The 23,615-nt window shown below is 41.6% G+C and overlaps 1 protein-coding gene across 1 annotated transcript in view; it reads left to right on the forward strand.

Annotated features, from left to right (window-relative positions):
• zfpm2a (zinc finger protein, FOG family member 2a) overlaps positions 1-23,615 on the forward strand; it is a 122,716-nt gene that overhangs the window by 64,945 nt on the left and 34,156 nt on the right. The window contains exon 5 of the mRNA XM_053432048.1: positions 14,448-14,559. Coding sequence (XP_053288023.1) covers positions 14,448-14,559 — 112 coding nt within the window. The remainder of the gene's footprint in view (positions 1-14,447; positions 14,560-23,615) is intronic.

The raw sequence follows: 23,615 nt of genomic DNA on the forward strand, positions 1-23,615 counted from the left end.
TGAGGAAAGGGAGGAAAGAGACAGGAGGGTGGAGGGGGAAAAAAAAAGTAGATAGTTTTGATGCATGTCAGCGTGGCCAGTGCAGCAGTGCTGGGTTCAAAAGGCAGCACCAAGGGTTTGATATAGAAATAAAAGCTCATTGCTTCATGGGTCTGTAACTCTGCTAGGAGGCTGTCCCAGTTATTCTTATGATGTGCGACCTCCACAGACTATTCAATCTCCTTTTACTCTCTCAGATTTAGTTCAACCCTTAGATGTGAATAGGTGAATGAATTACCCCAAGACACCCAGGTATATTGCAAGAGTGACACCTCTCTCTTGCTTGAAAACACAGGGCCCGCTAGTGAGATATTGATTCGACCTCTCTGAAATCAAACATGTTTCATCCCTACATATAGACATGTCATTTAAGATAGGGCTTTTTTGAGGTCAAGCTATTTTTGGCAAGCAGCTTCGTATGGTTCATAGGTCTGTTTCTCAATTCTTGGCATCATGCCCGCAGAGGGACTTAAGTGTCATGACTCTTTAAAATGATTTACAATAAATACAGTCAATTTGTGCAGACTTTTGCATTAACTGGACAGGAGCAGGACTTAATCACATGCAGAGCCATTTAGGATGAAAGTATTCTAAGTCCGACTTGCGTCTGGAGAGTAGTTCTGTTGAGGGAAGGATGGGAGGAAAGAAGACAAGGGGAGGGTAGTTACCAGTCCCCAGAGGCAGCAAATAGGAGCTGGCCTAGCTACATGCGCTGTGGCCTGGGAGCCGATGTGGCTCTGGCTGCCTGTGGACGACAGGCCTTGGTAGCCGAGCGGAGTGATGGATGATGCTGAGAAAGAGCGGTGAGTGGAGCGTTTCGTGCAGTTGTCCGGGCAGCCCTGGAAAGAGAGGCACTGTATAAAGCTTGAAAAAGAAAGAATGAAAAGCGAGAGTGTTGGAGAGAGAGGAAGCGGGGGAGAAAAAGCATGACAGGAAATCTGGGCATCTGCAGGACAGAGATAGGGTCACATCTCGACCGTTTATCAAAGAGTAAAGCAGATTTCACAGCTGATGGGTCGGCCGTGGCAGGTCTGTAGACCCCAGGGGCTCAGCTTGGCATGAGGTACTGGAGTTATAGTTATTGCTGTTGGAAGACCTGTTAGCACAATCACACTGCACTGTATTGGACAGCTAATATGTCTCGTCTTACTCTGCCATCTTTTTGTGCTCTTTATCGAAAAGATTAAACATGTTTATCCCAATACAGAAGTAGTTTTCACGTGTAATATTTTTTAAGATGCTAAGACAATAACAGGGTGTTGCTTAGGTAAAGCAAAACCAGTTTAATCAGGGAAAGAAAATGCTCTTATGCATATTGAAAGAGAGGAACAGTCTAAACTGAAAACATAGTAATTGGCCCGGGTTAGAGTCCTTTGTAGAGACTAAGGAAAGCAGAAGAGGGAGCTCTCAAATCAAGTAACAGACAGAGAGACAAAAAGCAAGAGAGAAAAGAAAATCATAAGTGAATAAAACACCCAGGACCCAGCCTTTTGCTGTTGCTGTCAGCCGCTTTCCCTGCTCTGCTCCTCTTCCTCCTCCTCTTCTCTCTTCACCCTGTCTGACTGATGGAGCTGCCAGAGCGCCGTCTCATCCCTCACTTCTCTCACTGATCAATCAGACCATTAGACTCCAATTACAGCCGCAGCCCCGGCGCAGGTGAGCGACGAGCACATTCAGCCGGCTGCCGACAACGCCTCTGCCCGGCTTCCTCACGCTCTCCAAATTAACACAAATTAATAGTGACACTCAGACATAAATGTCTGCAATCGGGGAGCTAAATTAACAGTCTGGGTCGAAGCTATTGAGTAGCAGGTGTCTTTAAAAGCGGTAATTACCTATGCTGGACAGAACTGGGAGGAGAAGGTGGCCCACGGTTTGCCTGGAGTAAGAGGCCTGGCCCTCGTGAGCCTGGCTCCTATTGTAGGTGTTAATAATTGATTGGGAGGCAAGCTATTAATGAGGAGCAGATTTAGAGCTCTGTTGTATGTGTGTTGATGAGAGTGTTGCCGCCTCTTGTACAATGCCTTACCAATGCTAATTACTAGGGCTTAGTCAAGGTGCACTGTAATGAGTCTGGATTCAATAGAATTCTGGTCTTTATATGTTTTGAGGGCCTTTCGGTGCAAATTACATAGTAATTGAAATACGTAAGTCTTTCAGTTTCTTTATCTTCTCTGCCATCTTAATACACTTGTTGTATATTTGCTGTGAGCATCGGTCTTTGATAAAAACAGTAATCTGTTTTCCACACAGGGGCCCTGATACAAAGGCTAGGAAACAGGTTACAAGGACAAAATAAAAGTCAGTAAGTGCTATAGGCCAATTAAGTATAATAACCAATTTATTCTTAACACAGTATTGAAAAAGTATCATTACATAATACACAATAATTATTATATAATAAATATTCATATATATTTTTACAATATCAAAGCATCTTCTCTTCAAGATTTTCGAGATAAATAACGTGTTTTTGTTTTTAGCTCTATCATTGTATAAATTTTAAGTGGACATTTTATTTTGCTGATTTGTCCATGAGAACAAGCTGCTAAATGTATTTGTGCCTAAACAGGGTGTGTCCCCAAATTTGAGTGTACGTGCACGTAAGTGTGAGGTTTGGGTTATACCACAGTGTCTGTCTGTGCACGTGTGTGGGAGGGCATAAGCGCACCATGGGTGCGTGTGCAGACTGTGTGCCGATTTCGGCTGTGAACAGAGAGCTTTAGTTTGTAGGCTACTGAAGAGCGAAAATGTCAAGATACTGTCCTAATTTTAACCTGGGACAGAGAGAGAACAGAGGCTGTCAACCGATGGAGTGTGATTATTGTGTAATTTAGTACAAGGGTAGGAATATGGGCCTGTGCGACCAAAACATGCTCCAGAAATTATTCAGCACATCACTCAAGCCATTTATCTAACTGCTTTTGCCCACCCTCTCCCTCCAATATGTTTATTGTTAGCTAGCCCTAAACTTTAACAAGTGGTGGCGGATTTTTCTGTTTCAGAAATTATATTTTTCTTCTTGTCATTGCTTCATTAATCAAGAGGAGGCATTCTGAAAAATGTTTTGTTTTGGAGGCTGCAATCTATTTTGTGTGTGTGTGTGTTGTAGTTAATCTGCGCCCGTGGCAGGTTTCCCCTCCGAAACGCAGCGCTAAGCAGCGGTATCGCAGGCCTATTGTTGTAGCCTCTGTCATAGCAAGGAGAGCCTGATGCAGGCCTGGGCTCGCCTGATAAGGAAAAGAGGATTCAACATGGCTGGAAAGGAGAATCAGTGGGACTTGAGAGTGGAGTACGGATGGGGCAGATGCACTCGCACACACACACACACACATACACACACACATGCATACAGAATGATGCACACATGTTCTGCACACATACAGTCACACATTAGCCGACATACACACAAACACAAACACACAAATCATCACCATCATCACACTGGCACATGCCCAGGCAATTATTTACAGTAACATCCAATTACATATGCAAGAAGGCACCCCAGGATAGGACCTCTCTGTAGCATAGTTGCTAAATGACACACACACACAGACAATCAAATATGCATTCACATACATATATACAAACTAACCATTAAACCAAAAATATCAACAATTGGAAGTGCAAATATTCTGTTTTATGTTTGCATATAAAGGTGGCCTGTGCATTCCATCTGAAAGTTACTCTGTCTTGGATATGGTTTGAAAACACTGCACATTATCAGGACTAACAGGATTTGAATTTCTGTGTTGGACACACAAATAATTTTGGCACAAAGAATGTGGCTTCATCTAATGAAATAATGGGCCCAAATTTTAGGCGGAGAACCAATTTGTGATTGCATGCATCAATTATTTCTTGGGTTTAAACCAATATCGGGGCCAGGGTCTCTTCAGATGGGTAAAATGGTAATTATCTGGCCTGCTCTCCCTCGCTCAATGTCATCCATATAGATTTATCAATGGTTTTATCGATTGCTTTCATGTACTTATATTGAAAATATATTAAAAGGGAGGAACAGCCAAGCTCATTTCATTAAATATAGCCCTTTAAATGTTTAAATATTTTTTAGCACAGATCAACATAACACTGTTGTTTGTTTATGACTTTGATGGGGAAAGAGTGTAACGCTGTGGCATAACAAAGACACAACCATCGTTTTAGTGCTATTTCTATTTTCCTTAGCCTGCACTTTCAAAGTTTCTGTGTGCATGGCTGGAACTCATTGCTGCCCACAGCTCCATGTATTAGATCTGACGCACCCAGTCAGTCAGCTAGTCAGAGCTATTACAGCCACAGCCAAGCGCCGCTGTTTGAGAGATAATGCATGGTTGACTTGATCTACAAGTGAACCTGACATTTTGCTGTCCTTACATCACAACACAACTACCCAAACTGATATGGCAGGTCCCCTGATAAGCAGAGCAGGACTCACTGATTTGCTTTGTGCTCACTGTAATGGCTGCATGGTTTCCTCAGACATGCCCAGGGTACAGTGACGAGATCAAAACAAACACAGAGATCATTTGCAGCGTAATTCATTGTAGTTGTAGCATACAATCAGACTATTTTAATTTCAAATATGAACTTTATTTGCATACATTGCATAGCATTTCTATTCATGAATACACCATTGTTACAGTTAATAATTATGAAACATAAACCACAGTTAATAACAGGAACAGTATTTCTTGAAATTAAGACCAAACTTCTTGTAAATCCTGTTGTTGTATCACATGGATCTACGATCTTGTCTTTATCAAACAAATCAACCACTGTCAGTCTTTTGTATCATTTCAGCTCTGGTCACACCAACACTGTTATAATGCTACACTTCTTACTCAACCACATTTATTACAATTGTAGTTTCTAACGCCTGAAATAATAGCATTTTAAAATAAAATATGTATATAGTTATCAACCCTAACTCTAAACTATACTATATGGAGTAGTTAAAATATCTCCACCTGCAAAAATAAAGTAATCCGTATTACAATCCACCAAGTAATTGAAGTGGTTATTAATAATTTCCATCAATGAAGAGGATATAATATGTAATTATATTTGACAAGTAGGGCCAGCAAAACATCTACCTCTACTTTGATACTTTATGTGGGCTACATTTAGCTGATATAGTATGATTGCTAATACTTGACATAACTAAGATTTTTAACACTAGTATTTTTTAAATACAACAAAGTATTATCTTGTGCTGCACAGATATGCAACAGATTTCTGTCCAAACACAACAAAGTTTGAAAACATCCACGTTTAGAATTTAATTTCCAGCCTCTACAATTAAAAGCACAACTATGCTTTTTCCCCTAGTCATGTCCTTCTACATAAACCTAAAAGAGATTAAGATTATCCTACAGAGTTCACATTTAAACATGGTTCAGTCCGCACATATGCTGCAGATGTGGCCATGCTACTATAACTATAAGCTCTGCTGTAACTGTAATATGTATACAAGCATTCAGCAACATCAGAGCAGCAGCAGTGAAGTTCTGAAGTCCACGGGGCTGAGTGGTGAGCTGGATGTCCCTGACCCCTTCACAACTCTCTGGGTGTTAACTGTCAGCCAGTGGCCCATCACGCAGTCCCAATAACAAACTGTCACACTGGAGAGATGTAGTATCTGTGTGCTTATGGTATCTGTATGTCGTAAGCACACAAACAGCTTAGTATGGGCATTAACATTCATGAACAACTGTTCCATTTGGGATAGCTAAACACTTTAACAAGTCACACGCTATCACTAACATGCTTATCTCAGAATTTTATAAAAGGAATTTCTACATGAAACAGATTTGTGGAGATGATGCCGTAGCTGTGACATACCTCAGCAAAGCCAGGTTTCAGTTTTTACACGTTAGTCTGACAGGCAACAATAGTCAAGCTCACAAGTCTCTGGCTTCACACATATTGCCCTGTATTACAGTTTGCAATATGTCTTCCCAAATGAATGACTATCCAACACTTCAATACACAGCAGACCTCTATTGCAGGCGAGGCACATGAGGCAGAAGAAGAAAAAGATGCAAAACGAAAGAAAAGTGAAACAAAGTTGAGTGATGCCAGCTGCTTTGCCATCTGTCACTGTCATGGCTGTAACTTATGATATGTTGAAACAACTTTCTTGAAAAGTGGTGCAGATAATCCTCCATTGTTTCCATTTGCAATCCCCTCGTTGTCTTTGTATTCCAGGACAAAGTGAGTACAGAGCAGGGTTTGGTGAAAGTTGAACAGAAGATTGACCAGTGCCCCTGCTGTGACTGTAGACGTAGCAAGCAGGTGTCTACGTCAGATGTTCTTGATGTTGTAAGATGTTAATTATAATCATAAGATTTATTTTCAATGCCACCAGCTCTTGCTCGATGTGAAGAGTGCACACTGCAGTTAGTCACAAAACGACTTATTTAGTTTTTTGTGTTTATTTTTACATTTTAAATACATGTTATAATTTGGACCATATGGCCTCAATCTGGCACATTCCAAACAAAAATGGTGGTTATGGTGGAGGGCTCAGGCCTCCATATGCAGGGCGCCAATGATACTGCGTGCGTCCTGCATATCCTCACTGTCTCTCCTAATTCGTCCTATCGTTACCGTCTCATCAAAAAAGGATTATACGCCCAAAATATATCCCAATCCTACTTATATCACACTATATAACAGGTTGCCTATCCTTTCAAAGAATTTTAATTATTTAATATCATCCACAATTTTTACAAATCAAGACTTGATTATCTAACAATGGCTACAAAAAAAATACTGTTTACATTAAAAATCAATCAAGTTGTGATCTTAAAATCGAAATTCAAATCATGCTGTGTGTTATGAGAATCCTCTTGGTGAAGGAAGTGGAGAGGCACAGAGGCAGTGAATTACCTCTCTCAGAGAGAGAAGGACAGCCGCCCTGCAGGGAGGCAGACCCCTGCCGGTAGACCTTGATAAGTCCTCACTGTCCCCTGCCCTGGCCTTAGCCCTCAGCCTAGTTGGCTCTCGGCCTCCAAAAGACAAAACCCCTGTTTATATGACTCTGGAAGAATGAACAAACCAGGCAGAAAAATAGAAGCCTTCTGAACCCCAAAAAAAGGGTTAGAATTGAAGATAAGAAAGCTGATAGGTGCTGGAGGAGATGAAGGTCTGGACAGTGTCCATTCACTCCGTGGTGGTCCAGCAGCGCCTCATTAGATGGATGTGTATGAAGCTGTCGAAGCAGGAATATTATACCACGGGGTCGTCAGCAAACTAATTGGGTAACAAAGACCACTTCCAGCTCGGGAAACCCATCTTTTAACAGTGCATGTGCTGTGACTGAGATAAGAGAGTTCACGTCTAATGCATTTAGCGAGGGGCAAGTTCACCATCTTTATCTTATTTACTTAACTTGGTGTAAATATTGTTGGTCTTTGACGGTGGATTTAGTGAGACCCCATTTCTCAGAAGTGCACTCAGAGATCAAATTATGGAGCACTGCAGAATAATGTAGTCGATCAGGTGGTATGCAAAACACACATACCTTTGTTCAGTTTGTTCATCATTAGCACAAAGTTACGTCTGAGATGCGTTTCATGTATTTCTGCCTGTTCTTTGCCTCGAGTGTTTCTTTTAATTAATTATACTTTCCATCATGTTTATAATAACACTGATTTGGAAAGAGCTTGGGTTTTCTTTTAATTATTACGAGCCGCGATTGGCTGCACTAACTGAGAGGGTCCCCTGAAATTCAAAATCAAATACATTATATAGCACACAATTTATAACTCCGCCGGAGAAGAGAGGAGAGTTCAAAGAATATTAAAATCCAATACCTAAGGAGCACTGAGGTTTATCTAAAGTCAGGGGCTTTATTCAAGCATCATGCCTTCTATTTTATTGTTGTCTTTATTCGCTGCCTGTGACTGATCCAAGTCTTCCATGTGTGGCTATGAGAGCAGGAATTTGTTGTGACCCCATTGACTGATTGACTCCTGACTTCCTTTTTCTTCCTCTTTGAAAAAAATCCCCCCATCCGCATGTTTATTCCCAACAGAGAAAGAGTAGTTCTGTCCAGAGAATACGCCACCTGCCGCCGTGACCCCCAGGGGCCATGGTAATATCCATACAGGTGAACATTACCGGCTCCAGGTTCCCTATTATGTTCCCTTGCAGAGCTTCTCGCTGCTCCGGGAGTCAGCCCCAACTTACATGCAAAAGATCAAACAAGTCCTTCCCCAATTGAATTCAAATGGGAAATTTCGAATAATTCAAATGGTGAGCAGTGAAGCGACAGGACTGTTCTGTCCTCTGACCAAAGCCAAACACAAAAAGTACATGACTCTACCGCCAAGACGTGATTAAGTCCTGGAGCACACACATTACAAAGTCAACCTTCTCTTGTTTACAACTTTAAATGAATCTCAGGACATACACATTCCAGAGTTACGGCACTGAATTTAACACCCTCCACTACAAAGACAGTTGGCGACATTGTAATTTGACGCTGAAGGGCTAGAGATGGCTGGAAATAAAGACGATTCAAATAAAAGTTCCTCCTGGATGAGTAGAGAATGGTGCAGGTGATGTATAAATATAAAAGGAAAGGAGAGATGGCATAGAGAAGATGAGAGGGGGGAGGTAAAACGAAGGAAACGAAAAAGGAAGGACAGAAGTGGTGAGATAAGGCTAGGAAATGAAAAAGGAAAGGAAATAAAAGGTACAAAAAAATAATGTAAAGGACAGGAGAGGAAGGAAGAAAAAGAAAGGAAAGGAAGGAAGGCAGGGGTGGAGAAAGGGGGTTGCTTGTCTTCAGGGCAGGTAACAGCTTACACTAAACTGTTTGGCTTTAGAGTTGGAGCACCTCAGTGTGCCTGAAGGTTTTGAAGGTTTGATTGAGTCTCCTCTTCCTATAAATCTATATTCTACACTCCTCTTCTCCCTGATTTAGAAAGAAGCATATGCTATTTTTTTATATTATTTATTATGCTTAAAAATATTACAAAATATTCTACTGATAATTCTACATTTTCCCTTAATCAAAACCCAGAGCAGTCAATGATTAATCTGCCCTATTACCAATCTTTTATGTCTTAGAAAAGTCACTGAACATACAGTAATCATGCAATACCACCCATAGTCAACATGAATACAGCCACTGCGAGCTTTTAAATGGAGTGAAATAAGCAATAGCTAATGCAGCACATGAACTTTGATGCGTACAGTCCAGTCAGCAGGATAAAAGGTGATTTAAATGAGAAAATATTTATTCCCCATAGCGCCGCCATGATAGCAGCAGCCAAATAAAGGGACATGCGCACAGTGATGGGTGTCCCTTTAAAGATTCCGGGAACAGCAGTGACTCTCTCTCTCATTTTAATCGATTTTAAAATGAAAAGTCAATTTAACAAAGTTGAAAAGAGAAAGATGGGCTAAGGGAAGAAGAAAAAAAAGCATTCTCTTGCACTCAAGCAGTAAACTAACCGCCGCACAGAGCAGGCAGAGATTTCAGCTGAATTATCTCCCACCTCACATTTGCTCTTAGGCAAGCAGTTTAAAAGCCAAGCGATTGAGCCAGTGATCCAATTTGAAATGCAGAAATGATTAGAGCAGCTTGCCTCATTTCATATCGAAATTCTCTGATTTATGACAGAGCACCAGCCAAGATCTATCTCTAAAGGGAATTAGTGTGCAATTCCTGCATATTTCTGTTATTTAGTCTCCCAATAGCAGATGCTATAGCCTCAGAGAGAAGGAGATAGGGGGGGTGAAGAAGGAATGAAAGCAGTATGTAGGTATCTTTTCATTTCAGCAGATGTTACCGTGGCTATGTAGAAGAGGAGAAAATGACACAAAAGCAGACTTGAGAAATGGAGGTATTTCCCACTTTATGTAGGATGTTGACACAGAGTGTTATTTCAGGGCACAATGAAAAATATGCAGCTCCTAACTAAGCACATACACAGTTTCCCTCCGCGTGGATATAGTAGAGGGAGAACACAGACGGTGAGCTTGGCTTTGGCCATTTTATTCAACAAAAAAAGACCCTTGCAACTCAGCCATCCTTGAGGCTAAGAAAATATTAATACGCAGAGCGATAACGAGAGCTGGAGGAAAATCTCCCTTAATGAAATTTCCAGTTGACCACATGCAATTTGTTTCATCGCAGTGAACAACTAATTGCAATGGACGTTATCAAGGTGTGAGTGTGCTGTCTGCTGTAAACTGACTGGTAAAACAGGTACAAATCCTTTATCCTCACTCCCATGTTAGAAACAGAGAACATATAAACTTGACATAACCCATAACCATAAGCTTGGTTATATTTATACTCCTGCTGGTGTTGTCTGAACAGAATGCGACACTTTAAAATGGTTATATCGCTGCAGCACGTTAACGCAAGGTTAAATGTAATGTAGGGTTAAAAAAAATACTTAATAAGTCAAGAGAAAAAAGTAGTTGTTTATTGAAGAAAGAAAGACAATATTTAAAAATATATGTGTATACTATTATCCACTGAAATATTTCAACTGGTGTTTTTGTTTCAAAATGGCACTACTCCATAGCGAGTGGGTGTTGAAAGCAGGATATAAAGCCAGTGAATGTCTTGAGATATTCAGACAGAGTGGTTCTGATCTCTCAGTTGTCTAAATCCCGCAGCTGTGGGATCAAGACAAGATACAGTGCCAGTCAGTGACCTTGGCGGAGGGAGGGGGGAAGAAAAAAAAGTGTTGCGATGAGGAAAATAATCATTCTCACCCAGGTTTGTATTGATTTCACCTGCCCTGACCATGAAGCGGGTTAAGAGTAGCCAGTGGATGTGAAATGGTCAGCGGTGATATCATTAGCTTGTTGTTTACACAGGGAAGCAGGGAGTTAGAAGAAGGCTGAGTGTCACAAGCCACTTTCTTCTTCACCTCCTTCAGCTGATCAGAGGATCATGGTATCAAGGAGGGATTAGCAGCGACTTGGGATTTGTGTGATTGGTTAATTTATTGCGGTGATGGCAGGTCTTTCATCTATGGCAACATTTAATCAGCGCAGCCACAGAGGCTATTACAGGTTAGCTCCTTTCTGGAGCCAGTCCGGCTGTGCCATCAGCTCTATCACAATTCCCCTGAAATTTCCAAATTATCTGGAACAGGCTTTAGCTTCTCAGTAATAAAAATTAGAACAGATTCCTGATAGAAGCTTTTGCTCACACAGGGCCAATCACAAATAGAACAGCCCTGCCTTGGAAGAGGGAGAAGGGGAAGGGGAAAAAATTTGAGTCTGAGAGATGTGCACGGAACTTATCGTTCAGCCCCTGCTCCGCTCTGATCCAAATCCGTGTGGCTGAAAATTTATATTAGATTTTATCACAGAGGCCTAAGTCTAGAAAAATCAATGAAGGTTATCTTTTATGTTGCAGCAACTTGTGGAAATATTGATTTTCATTTTATAGCGAATTTGGAGCATCAGTTTGTAATCACTTCCTCGCTGACTACACTGTTTTGGTCGCTGTATCTCTTACACGAGGAACGTTAACAGAGCTCAGGAAAAAAAAATTACGGAGAGAGTATTGAAACCACTGGAGTGAAGGCAGTGGGTGGATAAACCATAACACACTACACAGAGACGCAGGCCAGAGGGGATTTTACAGGCTCTGACAGTGATAATAGACTGTAAACTGATATTAAACACTGTATCTCTATGAAAAAAAATGTCACATATATATGTATACAATTTACTTGTGTACTATTATCTATTATCTATTACAAATATATACAATGATTAAACAATAAATGTAACTCTGAAAATAATATTATATACAGTTTTTTTTGCATTTTTGACATCATGGATATTTCATTCAAAATTTGTAAACAGAAAAATGCATCATTTTCGTTTTGTTTATTTTTAGTTCTTTTTTAGATTTTATGCAACTGACATTAATGTATCCATTGTGGGTCAGCATATTTTACAGACTCCACTCAGATTGTAGCTTTGGACAGGGAAGAGCTGTTATGTATTGAGGAGAAAAGTGAGTTTGTTTCCATAAAAGCATTTCATCATATACTCCCGCGCTGCAGGGAAATTGTAATTTTCTGGCTGTCAATCTGCATTTCTTCTGGCCTCGGACACTCAGACCAGCTGATCCGGTTGTACAAATGTTTTCATTTGCATTTGCAGACCTCCTCCACGCAGTGACGCCACTCCGTCTTAATCCTTAATATGTTGTGTGTGCAGTCGCTCCCCTGCATGTCTTTGTCTTTGTGACGGCTGCTACATGCAGCATGCTCGCAGATAACATTGGCCACCATTGTCACTATAGATGCGTTATGTAAATTTGCTCCGAGGCTGCCACGGGTTGTTGCTGCTCAGTTTCCAGCGGGCAAAAGAAAAGGAAAGAAAAGAAAACAGAAAGAAACAATTGACAGTCAAATCAAAATAATAGACTATATAGCCATCATCCGAATTTCTAACTTAAAATGATAACTAAAGGAACATGTGTGATTAGTGAGATTATTTCTTCAGATTTGTAACAGTGGGAAGGTGTCTGGTTAATGTGGAATTTTGTCCCTGTTGGCTACATTGAGAGCAGCTGGAATATCATGAATTCCCAGAGTCTCAGAGGGACGGCGGAGGGGCCTTTCGCTGCTGAATAAGAGATGGCTCCAGTCTGGAGATCTAAGAAAGGGTTAATCTGATTCCCATTTCAGATAGTCGCCGTAGCAACAATCGGCCGGTCTGCTCTGCTCCTTTGACAGGGGTGTGAGATTTTCAGGTTAGCCAGATAGAAGACTTTATTGTGAGGCTAATTTGAAATGTGAAATCGCGGATGGCTTAAATTACAGAGGTCCTCTCTCATCTGCTGCCAGGACGGGATAAGAAGATGCCAGAAGAAGGAATACGAATATCAATAGACACAATTTACTGTCTGTGTTTGATCAGTTTGGCACTGTAGTTTGCCAATGTGCAGAGCTATACATATGAGCACTATTTAGAAAACTGCCTTTTTTTAGCGTGTGCATTTGTCTTCCTAATTTTGCAGACAAAATCCAAACCGATCTTATCGTCTCTTTGAGATGTATTCGGTGCTGGTGAATAATTCTCTCTCTAAAAAAGCTGTATGTCCTCCAGCCTCCGACTAGATAGAGTTCATGGAAAGAGAAATGGGCGAGTGGTGGAGGTGGAGAAGGAGGAGGAGGAGGAGGAGGAGGGGGCATGCAGGCGCACTGCCGGAGCACAGTGCTCATCTCTTGTGCATATCTGTGCCAATTCAGACCTTTAACATGCTCAAGTGACATTTGCATTTATCCTTGAAGGTTGTTGCCTTTTGCGGGGAAGAAATAAGTGAAAAGCACGGGAGAGGACTAGTGTTTTTCTGTTGCATTAGGCAGATGGACAGTGTCCTGTCGCCGCCTGCCTCAGATGGAAAAAGAAATGAAGTGTCGAGATTGCACCCCAACCCATTTTCTCTTTGCTAAACTATTTCTGTAACATCCTAATGAAGGAGGGCCCCGGGGTTCACAAGTAATGGCCTTGAAATACTGACATTTTGCCTTTGAGTAAAAGCCTACTGTACCCAGCTGCCTGAGATGTTGCTACCAATATCCCCCACCCCCAACCCCACTCATATTAAAAAAACACACACAACACCATCAACACAACATTTTGAAAGACGTAAAAAGAAAAAGAGCAACAAAATGAAATAAAATAGAACAAATCATACGAGTATAAATAGAGCTAGTGAATCCGGTGACAGTGCCGCATGTGAATCTATTATGGTGGATGGTGTACTCTGTTTTATTTTTTTCCTTTCTGAGAACTAGAACTCCACTTTTGACCTCTGACCAGGAAGAAAAATGACCTTACACATTCAGAATAATTTTCCAGCATATTATAAAAACGCTAACCTCAATCGCCCTTTGAAATGGATACTGATTCTTTAAATTCTTCGCTGCATGTTTCAGGAAATAGTGAGATCACAGTGATAGCGAAGCACAATGTGCCCAAAGTTCACTGCAGAACACTTGCTTCCTCTTCTCGGAGAGTCACCAGCCTTTTTCCTTTTTTTTGTAAATAATTCCCAGACACCTGAGATGTTCGTGTTAAACCAAAAGATCTGAGGCTGAATCATTGGGTTCAATCCTGCATGAGAATTCCTTCTTTTTTTATACAATGCAGGCTCTCGCACCGATTTGTCACCACTCCAACTACGGCTGCAGATCACACACACACACATGCACACAACCTGCCCCAAATCTTCTCAGCATTGCAAAAAAGGGGGATTGGGTGGACTTAAGTTACGTGCTTCATAGTTTGTGAAATTGTCTGTTTATGGCCATTCAGAGCAGCGGTGGAGCACAGCTCAGTGGTTATTAATGTTTCTTTAATCAGCTAAATAAGCAAATGATTAGTATTTGTTATCTGTTCCTGTCCAGAAGACGAAGAGCACGGTCCCGGTGGTGCTGAGCGCCGGCCCCAGGTGGCTGCTGGATGTGACTTGGCAGGGAGCGGAAGACAACAAAAACAACTGTGTGGTGTACAGCAAAGGTAAGCAAGCAGCGCCGGCATCCTGTTATCTCTCCGCAGCGCAACACACCACGGCACCGCTGCAAAGACACTGACAATTCTCCATCCCCTCCTCTCGCGCCTGTCTCTCTCTCTCTTTGCCTCTCTCCTCCCTCCCTCCCTTTCTCTCTCCTTCTCTCCTACTTTTTCTCTTCTCTTTCCCGCTCTCCTTGCTTCTCAAAGTCACAAACACACACAAAACAATTGTGAGTGCACAGCTGCAAGGACGCACAAAAAGACATACGTGCACACAGCTCTCACACCATATCTGTTTTTCTCATCCAAAGAGTAATTTATATCGCTATAACTCTGATTAGGAACTGAGAAACATCACTTGACACACAGAGTTAATGGTCTTTTGATTTCACAGGTAATTAATGCCCCCATTTTTTTCCCTCTTTTATATTAAGTGAATCCCTATCTCAGAGTAGATAGCAGGCAAAGCACGAGTGGAGATGGGTTTGCCATTTTGCTTCATTTGTTCTCTCACTAATTCTGCAAAGCTTTAGCTGTATATCTTTAATAAATCAGATATTCATACAAGCCCCACTAGAAATGGATTTATGTAAATATGTAGGGGGGATATGTGTCATGGAATCCATGTTGTTTATTCAGAATTGACCCTAAAAGTGGCAAAAACACAAATAACCCACGGACATTTCGATAAATTCCTCAATCTGCTGCATTATGTCCAGAGGAGACCCTCATTAAAACAGCCTAACATGGATGTGTAGAGCTCACTTTGTTGCACGTTGAATGGGGGGGGGGGGCTTAAACTGTGTACAGCCCTGACACTGCAGCCAGTATAGCTTCACTTCTGATGAAAGCACCAGACTTCTACAGCCTATAATTGGGTCTTGACGGGTGTTAACCAGGGAGACAGAGCAAAAATAAATACGTAAATAAAGATGTGTTTTGGATTCCAAAGAGTGAGGGAAAGGGAGCTCCATTTATCACTTTTCAAAAATGATTACCCCGTGACAATACCCCCAAAGCTGAAATGGAGCTTCCTCTCCCTCAAAGTGTATAAGTGGCAGGAGTGGGATTTGCAACCCGGATTTTCGGTCTCCCAATTCTCATCTACTAATCACTAGGCTGCACTGGGGAGTTATCCTCTTAACCGGCTACTTAACTTTGTGCTCTTTATCACCAAATCATTAAAGTTTTGATAAGCTGTTAAAGAAGATTATGCACTTCTTTAAAATCTTCTAATCTTTTTGCTCGGCAACTGACTGTATGAGACAAAAAAAAGGGCAATAACAGGATTTCTCTCTTTTTTTTGTAACGTCTGGAGAATTTCACTCATGCGTGTGCAGAGATAACATCACATGCAGCAGCATCACCTCAGCTGTGTACCACTGCCATTTGCTTTGTTTGTCACTTCTACTTTGACCTTATTAAATTAAACACAATAACATCTCTAGCTGTTCCCTTGTGAGAGTTGCTCTGTGCTGTACTGCATCAATTCTTTTCTCTAAATCCTCCGCAAGCAGCAGCACACACTTGCCAACTGATGAAACATGATAACAGAGGGGGACGTTGAATACAAAGAATTAATTTAAATCTTAGAGTAGACGTAAATTATCTTGTCACTTCATAGTAGCTGTGAGATGATCACTGAGCTGAAAACAACAGTATCAAATAGACAGACAGCATTTCATTATTCTAAAAGCTTTACCATGTTTAGTTTGGGAATTATTGATTTCTTTTAATAATGTCACAATTTTGAAAACTTAGCACTACTATGACTCCAAGAGGTAGAGAAATATTCATGCTGTGTAAGCCCATACTTGACTCAAACAGCTTTGTAGCAACTTTGCCACAGAGCTTTGGATAAATTTGTTGGGTGTCCATTTTTTCCAAGCTCTCCAACCAAAATAGTTCAACATTTTGCTCCTAGCGTCGTTTTTTTCTTTTTTTAGGTGGACTTGGACTTAGTTCGGAAAGTGGCGAAGTGTTTGATGCCATTCAGCCGTTTAACTCTTGCGTCTCGACTCGATTTAGGCTGCACATTCTTCTTCATCGCCCTCTGTTAAATATTCCAATCTGCGTGTGTGTGTGTGTGTGTATGCACCCTCTGGAGGTGACATTGAAATTGAATGTCCGCGTGCTGAAAATATCAAATCTTTGTCAAATTCAATATTGAGTTTGGTCTTTTTCCGCTGCGGTTTCTGAAGCAGCTCTGAGAGTGTGTTTATCGTGTCGACACCAGCGTGGACTAACGGGAAAAAGGGTCCTCGTTCCAACAGGGAACTTTCTTCCCACCTTGAAAGCTGAGGCCCAGATTGTTTATATCTTCACTACTGTACTGTTTCGCCTCTGTTGGCTGCTTCATTGCTCCCTGAGATGCGTTACTTATGGAAAACAGCGAATATCTCAATACACAGTATGCTTGCAGAGTATGCTTTGGCTCACGTTTCAGTGGTCTCGGCTTTCTTTATGGCTGCCTGAAAAGATAGTAGCAGTTTACTCTGGATGCTTGCCAGTGTGAATCTATGGGGGAGTATATCTTTAAGTAAAGACTGGTGATTGGTTTGAGTGGCCTTAGCTGTTGGGCGTTATGTACTAGGATTTCTGCCTCATATTTTTCACAAGTGCTCATCCTCTCTCCCCGAAACTTGTCATTCAGGAAGTCGGGGAAATGTGTGCTGTGGGAGAGAGGACAGGATTCAGCTAAATAATTCCCCGGAGAGTTGTATTCCTGCAGTGTGTTATGTATAATACATGCAGAGGCAATGTGTAACAAGCAGCAGGATGGTGTAGTCCGGTCCCCCGCGGGGTGCCCTTGGACATCAGCACCTAGACAGGCTAACTGTAGTGTCAAGTATAGACTTTTTTTGCCTCATGTTTGGATCCTTTAATTCTAATAATAATAATGCCAGCAAAACTATGTTTCCCTGACAACTTGTATTCTATTTTCCTGTCTTTATCATTTCATCCCGATGAGCAGAAAGACAGGAACGTTAAAAAAATGAGAATACAAAGAGCACGAGTAATGTTCGAGGCACTTAAATGTCTCAAATTATGATTCACATTTCAGAGTCATTTCATGAATACAAATTCTTCTTTGAATTTCTTTTCTTAAAATGAGTGGCAGCAAGAGCCCTGAAGTGGAAGCAGGAAATTTGCAATATCTGTTTTTCCCAGGCTGTCAGCATGGCCCTGTTTGTTTTACATTAAACTCCCAGGAAGAGTCTTAGCAGCCAGCCATTACTAAAACTCTCAACTCTACCACTGCGCTAACTCATTATCGAGAAATCCACCTGGAACTCCCACAATGCTCTCCTCCACACTCCGACAGTTTCTTTGAAGCGCTGAAGTTATAGAAACAGGCAGCAAGTCTGCAGAGTAATTATATGTTACAGTAATGCAGGGGAGCGGGGGGGAGAGAGGCAGAGAGAGAATGACAGACAGGGACATAGAGAGACAGAAACCAGTGGAGAGTTTTCTCCACAGATAAACAACAGATTGATAAACAATACAGCTGGAGAGTAGGAGAGATTCAACACCGAGAGAAACTGAGCCCCATTTTGATTCTTTCATATCACATCTCCTGGTTGAATATGTTCCCAGCTGAGACCAAGTTCAGACACAGAAAACTTGCCTGATTGGGAGGATTGTAGCAACTGTTGTAGTGGGGACAGTGGTCATGTAAAAAAACAAAAACTATGGGTCGCCTGTGCCAGCAGCTTATAACGATCCAGAGTTAGGTTTGATTGTTACGTCTCGTCTAACGGTTGTAGCAATTATGATGGGAGCAAAGGAGGAAGTCAGGTGACGTAGTGTGGCGAGGACGTGTTAGGACGATGGTGGGTGGATGGATTTGACAAAAAAGAAAAGTTCCACACAAGAGTCTGCAGTCTGTTTTGTGTTAGAGACTGCCAACATTGTTTCTTTTAGCCCAAACCGTACCACATTCATTACTGTAACCATGTCAACAAAGGGCCATTAAACCTTAATTTAGTACTTATTTTAACACAAATCTTTTCCTCAACATTGCTACACACTACCACTAATTTTGACCTCATTTCTATTATTGTAACCATGACGATGATGACTCCCTATTTCAGGAGATGTTTCTTTGTGTGTGTATCTGAGGGTGAGGACTAATACTTGGGTTGTTTAGGTACATTGTAGTCAAACTGTGTTAAGGCAGATGTTAGTCTCTATTTTTCCTTTTGTGGAAGAATCCAGTGTAAAACAGTGTACCTGGTCCTAAGAAAATAAAGTACAGTTCCCATGTTCAGTGCCATGAAGGAATGTCACCCATTGTAATTATTTGGTTTTTAAAACGTAGTAGTTCAATTCATTTTTTTAGACCTATAGCAAAATATATGACTCAATTCATTCTCAATTTGAGCCCCATTGTTAGTCCCTTATTGTTACCTGATATCGAAGCCCAGTGAAACTATAGACACTCAGTGTGACCACATTATGTGGCATTATTCAGAGGTCACCTAAACTTTCAACTGTAAGCCTCTTAGGCCAGACCACATTCAGATACAGCATGTCCAATAAGTCTCCAGAGCAACTTAGCCCATTGTTAGTGGAGAAATTGACCAATGTAACTAGGCCGTTTTACATAAGCCCAGACAGTGCAGAATTAGCTAACTCTCTGTGTCTTTGTATTATTTCATATTCTCTAAATCCTCACAATCAGATCCTTTTTTCTGCCATCATTTGCTCTTTCCACTGCTCCATAGCTGTAGACCTCTGAGGCATAGGATGAACTAGTGTCTAGACAGATGTAGTATATATTTGACCATTTTTTTTTTTTTTATAAAACCAGACACTCACTGTACTGAGACATTATGAGGTTGTTTTTTGTTTTGTTTTCTCATCATAAATGAATCTTAAAACTGCCGTCCTTCCTTCAGTGCTCAGTGGCAGCATGAAACGACGAAAGGGAAAGGACTCTTACTGTTCAAAAATGTAATTGTTCATTTCAACCCTCCTTTTTTTAAACTGACTGCGGCGAATAGGAGGTGCGAGGGTTATTATCTGTTATCTGGGAACATAGCGAAATAGTGTGACTGAATAATAACTAAACAACTGACACAATGTAAAAATTTCATTATCAGTGTATTAAAACAAAATTGTACCCTAAAGGAGTCCCCGCCACAGCTCTGAGCAGCCGACTAATTATGTTTAATTAAAAGACAACAGAGATCAACAGAATCATTTTCATTAGGAAATTATTAATGATTCCACTGCAACAATAATTGATTGCACTGAGCCACGCGATAACTCAGCACGGTCAGGGTGGAGAGGAGAGGCTGGTTTAGGCATTTGGCAGCTGTTGAGAAAGCATGTCTTTTAGCTGAAGCTTCCCTATTAGCAATTGAGAAGAAGTTGTAAAGCTGGCTTTATGGAGAGGAGGGGGAGGGGGAGGGGTGTGTGGTGGGTTAAGGACAGCAAAATCCAAATCATACGGCGATCTGAGAGGACTTAACAATCCCACGCGTTTGTTTAGGCGGCATTCATGCACATGCAGGCGCACGCATTTCAGCACACATGACTAAGTCGGGAACACACATTATTTTCTTCTGTTTCTCTCTACAAACATATTCAAGGGGGTGTTTCGCTTTTTTCCGTTCAGTCTCACTTGTAAGCATATAAACGACATGCACACAGACACACACACACACACACACACAAACACACACACACTTTGCCGCTGCTCCATTCAGAGCCACGTAAAAGACGTCAGCTCCAGACGCTTCCTACGACAGCCTTTTATGTGCATTGTTCTCCCGACGCACAGCCACAGCAGTTTCCCCCTGCGAGACAGTATAGCACAGGCACCAGATACCACACTCTGCCACAGCACCCATATTAACTGCCAGCACACACACACGCACACACACACGCACACACAGACACACACACACACACAGACCAACACGCCATTACCGAAAATTCGCATAATGGCTGCTGACACACATATGTCCATCTGCATTGTGTGTAGACTAAGCCTTGGGACAAAAACAACAATACAGAGAGAAAATGTAAAAGAAGTGATGGGCACTGATGAGGGACAAGACCGTTCTTTTCATGTCACCTCTTTTAGCTGTGGTCTGGATGCAGTTTTTTTTTTTTGCGTATGTGCTTGTGATTTGTGTTATATGTGTGTATGTGTGTCTGTGTGTGTGAAAGTATAGCCCGTCGTCCTTGTATCAATGCCACGGAGGGTGTCAGGCTAATGAGCGTGGGCTGTCCTTAGAGCAGGAGGGTTTGGGTTGTGCCATTCACTCTGCATATTTAAATGCCTTGTAGAGCTTAAGTAGGCCCACTTTTCCATGTCAGGGCAGCGTTCAATCCTGCTGCGACCATTAATTATGATACCATTGTGCTCCAGTGTGCCTAATAAGAGTGATGTATTGCACCCTCGTGGCATTATAATCATCTGAGTGAAGTACCTGGACTACACTGAGCTTGCTTTAAGCACCACATTTTAAAAAAAAAAGAAAAAAAAGGGGGGCAAAAACAGCGAGTGAAGAGGAAGCTTCTTCTCTCCATCTCCATCTCCACAGGATTCTACATGAGAGCGTGTTGCAGATTTAACTTCTCTATAATGGTAAAATCAATAATGAGAAATGCTTCGGTATTGATCATGCAGGACGGCTGGAAGTAAGTCTGATAGGCGAGGACCATACAGTTGCTTGGACTTGAAATGCTGCACGTGCACAGGCTGCAGAGGCACATCCGAGTCGTTTTTTTTTATTATTTTTCTCACTTTTCCATCCATGCACATGCACCCGCTCTATCTACACTGTATAAGCATGTTATATGAGTTGTCTGCACCGCTCTCTCAGATGTCTTTTCACACAGAACCGGTTAAGTGGATTTTTAGGAGCGGCTTCTTAATATTTGGAGCATGTCCCCTCAGTATTGAATGTGTTCAATACAGATGGGGAAAAAAGATCACATTTTATTACATTAATCACTGCAAGTTAATGTGATTATATGTACTTTATATTTCCCTTCTTAGCTTCCCTCCCGTAACGGCATAATCAATGACCATTTTTATATTCATTGAAAAATTCTGCGGATATGAAAATAAGCCTCCGCGAGGTTTTTTAATCTACTGCAGGATCTTGAGTCAGTAATTAAAGAGTCCATTCTGTGTGTGTCTTCTAAAAACCCTTAGCCTGCTTTTAGGCCTGGGTATGATCCAGCCCACCGCCCCCATCTCTGCTGTGGTAAGTAGGTGTGAAAAGCATTGTCAGTGTGCTTCGGGATAAAGCTCTGCTGTTGGATGCCATTGGTCAGAGTCGAACCCCCCTACAACACCCCCGCCACACACTCATACACACACACACACACACACACACACACACACACACACACACACACACAAGCACACACAAGATTCAGGAGCAGGTTGAGAAGAAATGTGTGTGAGTGCATGAGTGTGTGGACGGAGAGGATATAAGAGGTCGTGCGTGGGTGTTGGTGTGTGTGTGTATGTGTGTGAGTGTGTGTGGGGGGGGGTAATCGGAGACAAAAGCTGAGAGCTGGAGAGAGGGGCCTTTCTACACATCCGCACACAGTTATTTTTTTGGAGGGGGGGTGCCTTTTTATCAGGCTTGGGGGGGCACAGTGTGTGTGTGAGGGAGAGAGTGAGTGAAAATAGATGGAGAGATAGAGATAGAGGAATCACTGGGGTGGAGGGGTGTTTAGATCGTCACTCAGCGTGATGGAAAACCACACGGTTAAAGTCTCTCTGAGGGTTGACACAGGACTCTGCAGAGAGTGGAACTAAACAAGTGAAAGTGAGTCCAGGTGAAACTGTGATGCACTGAGGGAGAAAGGAGATGATCATACTGACTGGTAAAAAAAAGCTCACAGAGAAGAGGGGGAAAAAGAACATGACAGAAGAAGAGAAACACTGATGCACCTGTAAAAGAAAACACACAACACTGTTACGATGATACCACCAGCTTAGAGAATAGAGTTAGAACAATTCATGTCATATAGGGTCTGATTGCGCAGGTTCCATTTTTTCCTTTGATAATGTTTACCCCTGCAAATCAATTTTTAGGTTGGGCAAAACATAATCAGATTTTCTCTGAAGAAATAGCTCGACACATTGGAAAATTGTTTTGTGGGGTCGCCACTGTGTTCATGCAGGAGAGCTCGGCGATAACCTTTATACATACGTTTGCAGCTAATCCATTTTATTGATTGTACATCCACCAGGATGGAAAGAAAAACCCACAGCCCTATAGTCTTTAGAGCGCCGTATCAGTGTGATATCACACTTTTTCTTTTCTCATTGGAACGCATAGGAGGAACATCCACCTCTAGCACCAGTGTCTTATCTGTGGGTTGTTTTATCATGCAATCTGGTCAAGGGATCTTAGCCATTCTACCCCTCTTAAAGTCCAATGCCATGGGTAAGGACACGGGGATGAACAAGGTGGGTTCAGCAATGAGCTTAAAAGGTGAAGTTGCAGCAATTTGAAAATGTGAGGTGGGCTGAGCTGAATAATCCTGTATCATAATCTTGCGTTGAAATCATGTGGAGATAATCTTGAATAGCTGAAATCAAGGTTGTTTTATGATAGTCCAGTTAGGTTCAATACGACCGATTTGGATGTGAGAGAAGTCAAAAGCAGGATTGGATTGAGACTGTCGCAGCACGAGCTTGTGAACGAAACTAACTGCAAGGGAATTGGCAGATGTGGAAGATTGGGTGCAGACTCATACAATTGATTCCATGACATTGATTCTTCTTCTAACTTTACTAAGAAGCACTAAGTTTACAGTATATGCCTATGAAGGATGTGTCGCTTACATTGTTGCTCACATCTGATCCAAGTTAAATGTTGTGTCAATATCATTATTACAACCAGTGTTTCTGTTTTCACTTTCATTAATTCAGTAAAGGCAGAGGTGTCCTGGCCTCATGTTACCTTACACAATACTGTGTACTGGGCAGTGAAGTGTCCAGGTTTTAAACTTAAGAAAAAGAGAGTGCGGTACTAAATCTGTTCTGTCAGTTACCCTGAGCTGAGATAATGGAATTGATGTAG

Source organism: Pleuronectes platessa, chromosome 10 (genome assembly GCF_947347685.1).
Source record: "Pleuronectes platessa chromosome 10, fPlePla1.1, whole genome shotgun sequence".
Taxonomy (NCBI): Eukaryota; Metazoa; Chordata; class Actinopteri; order Pleuronectiformes; family Pleuronectidae; genus Pleuronectes; species Pleuronectes platessa.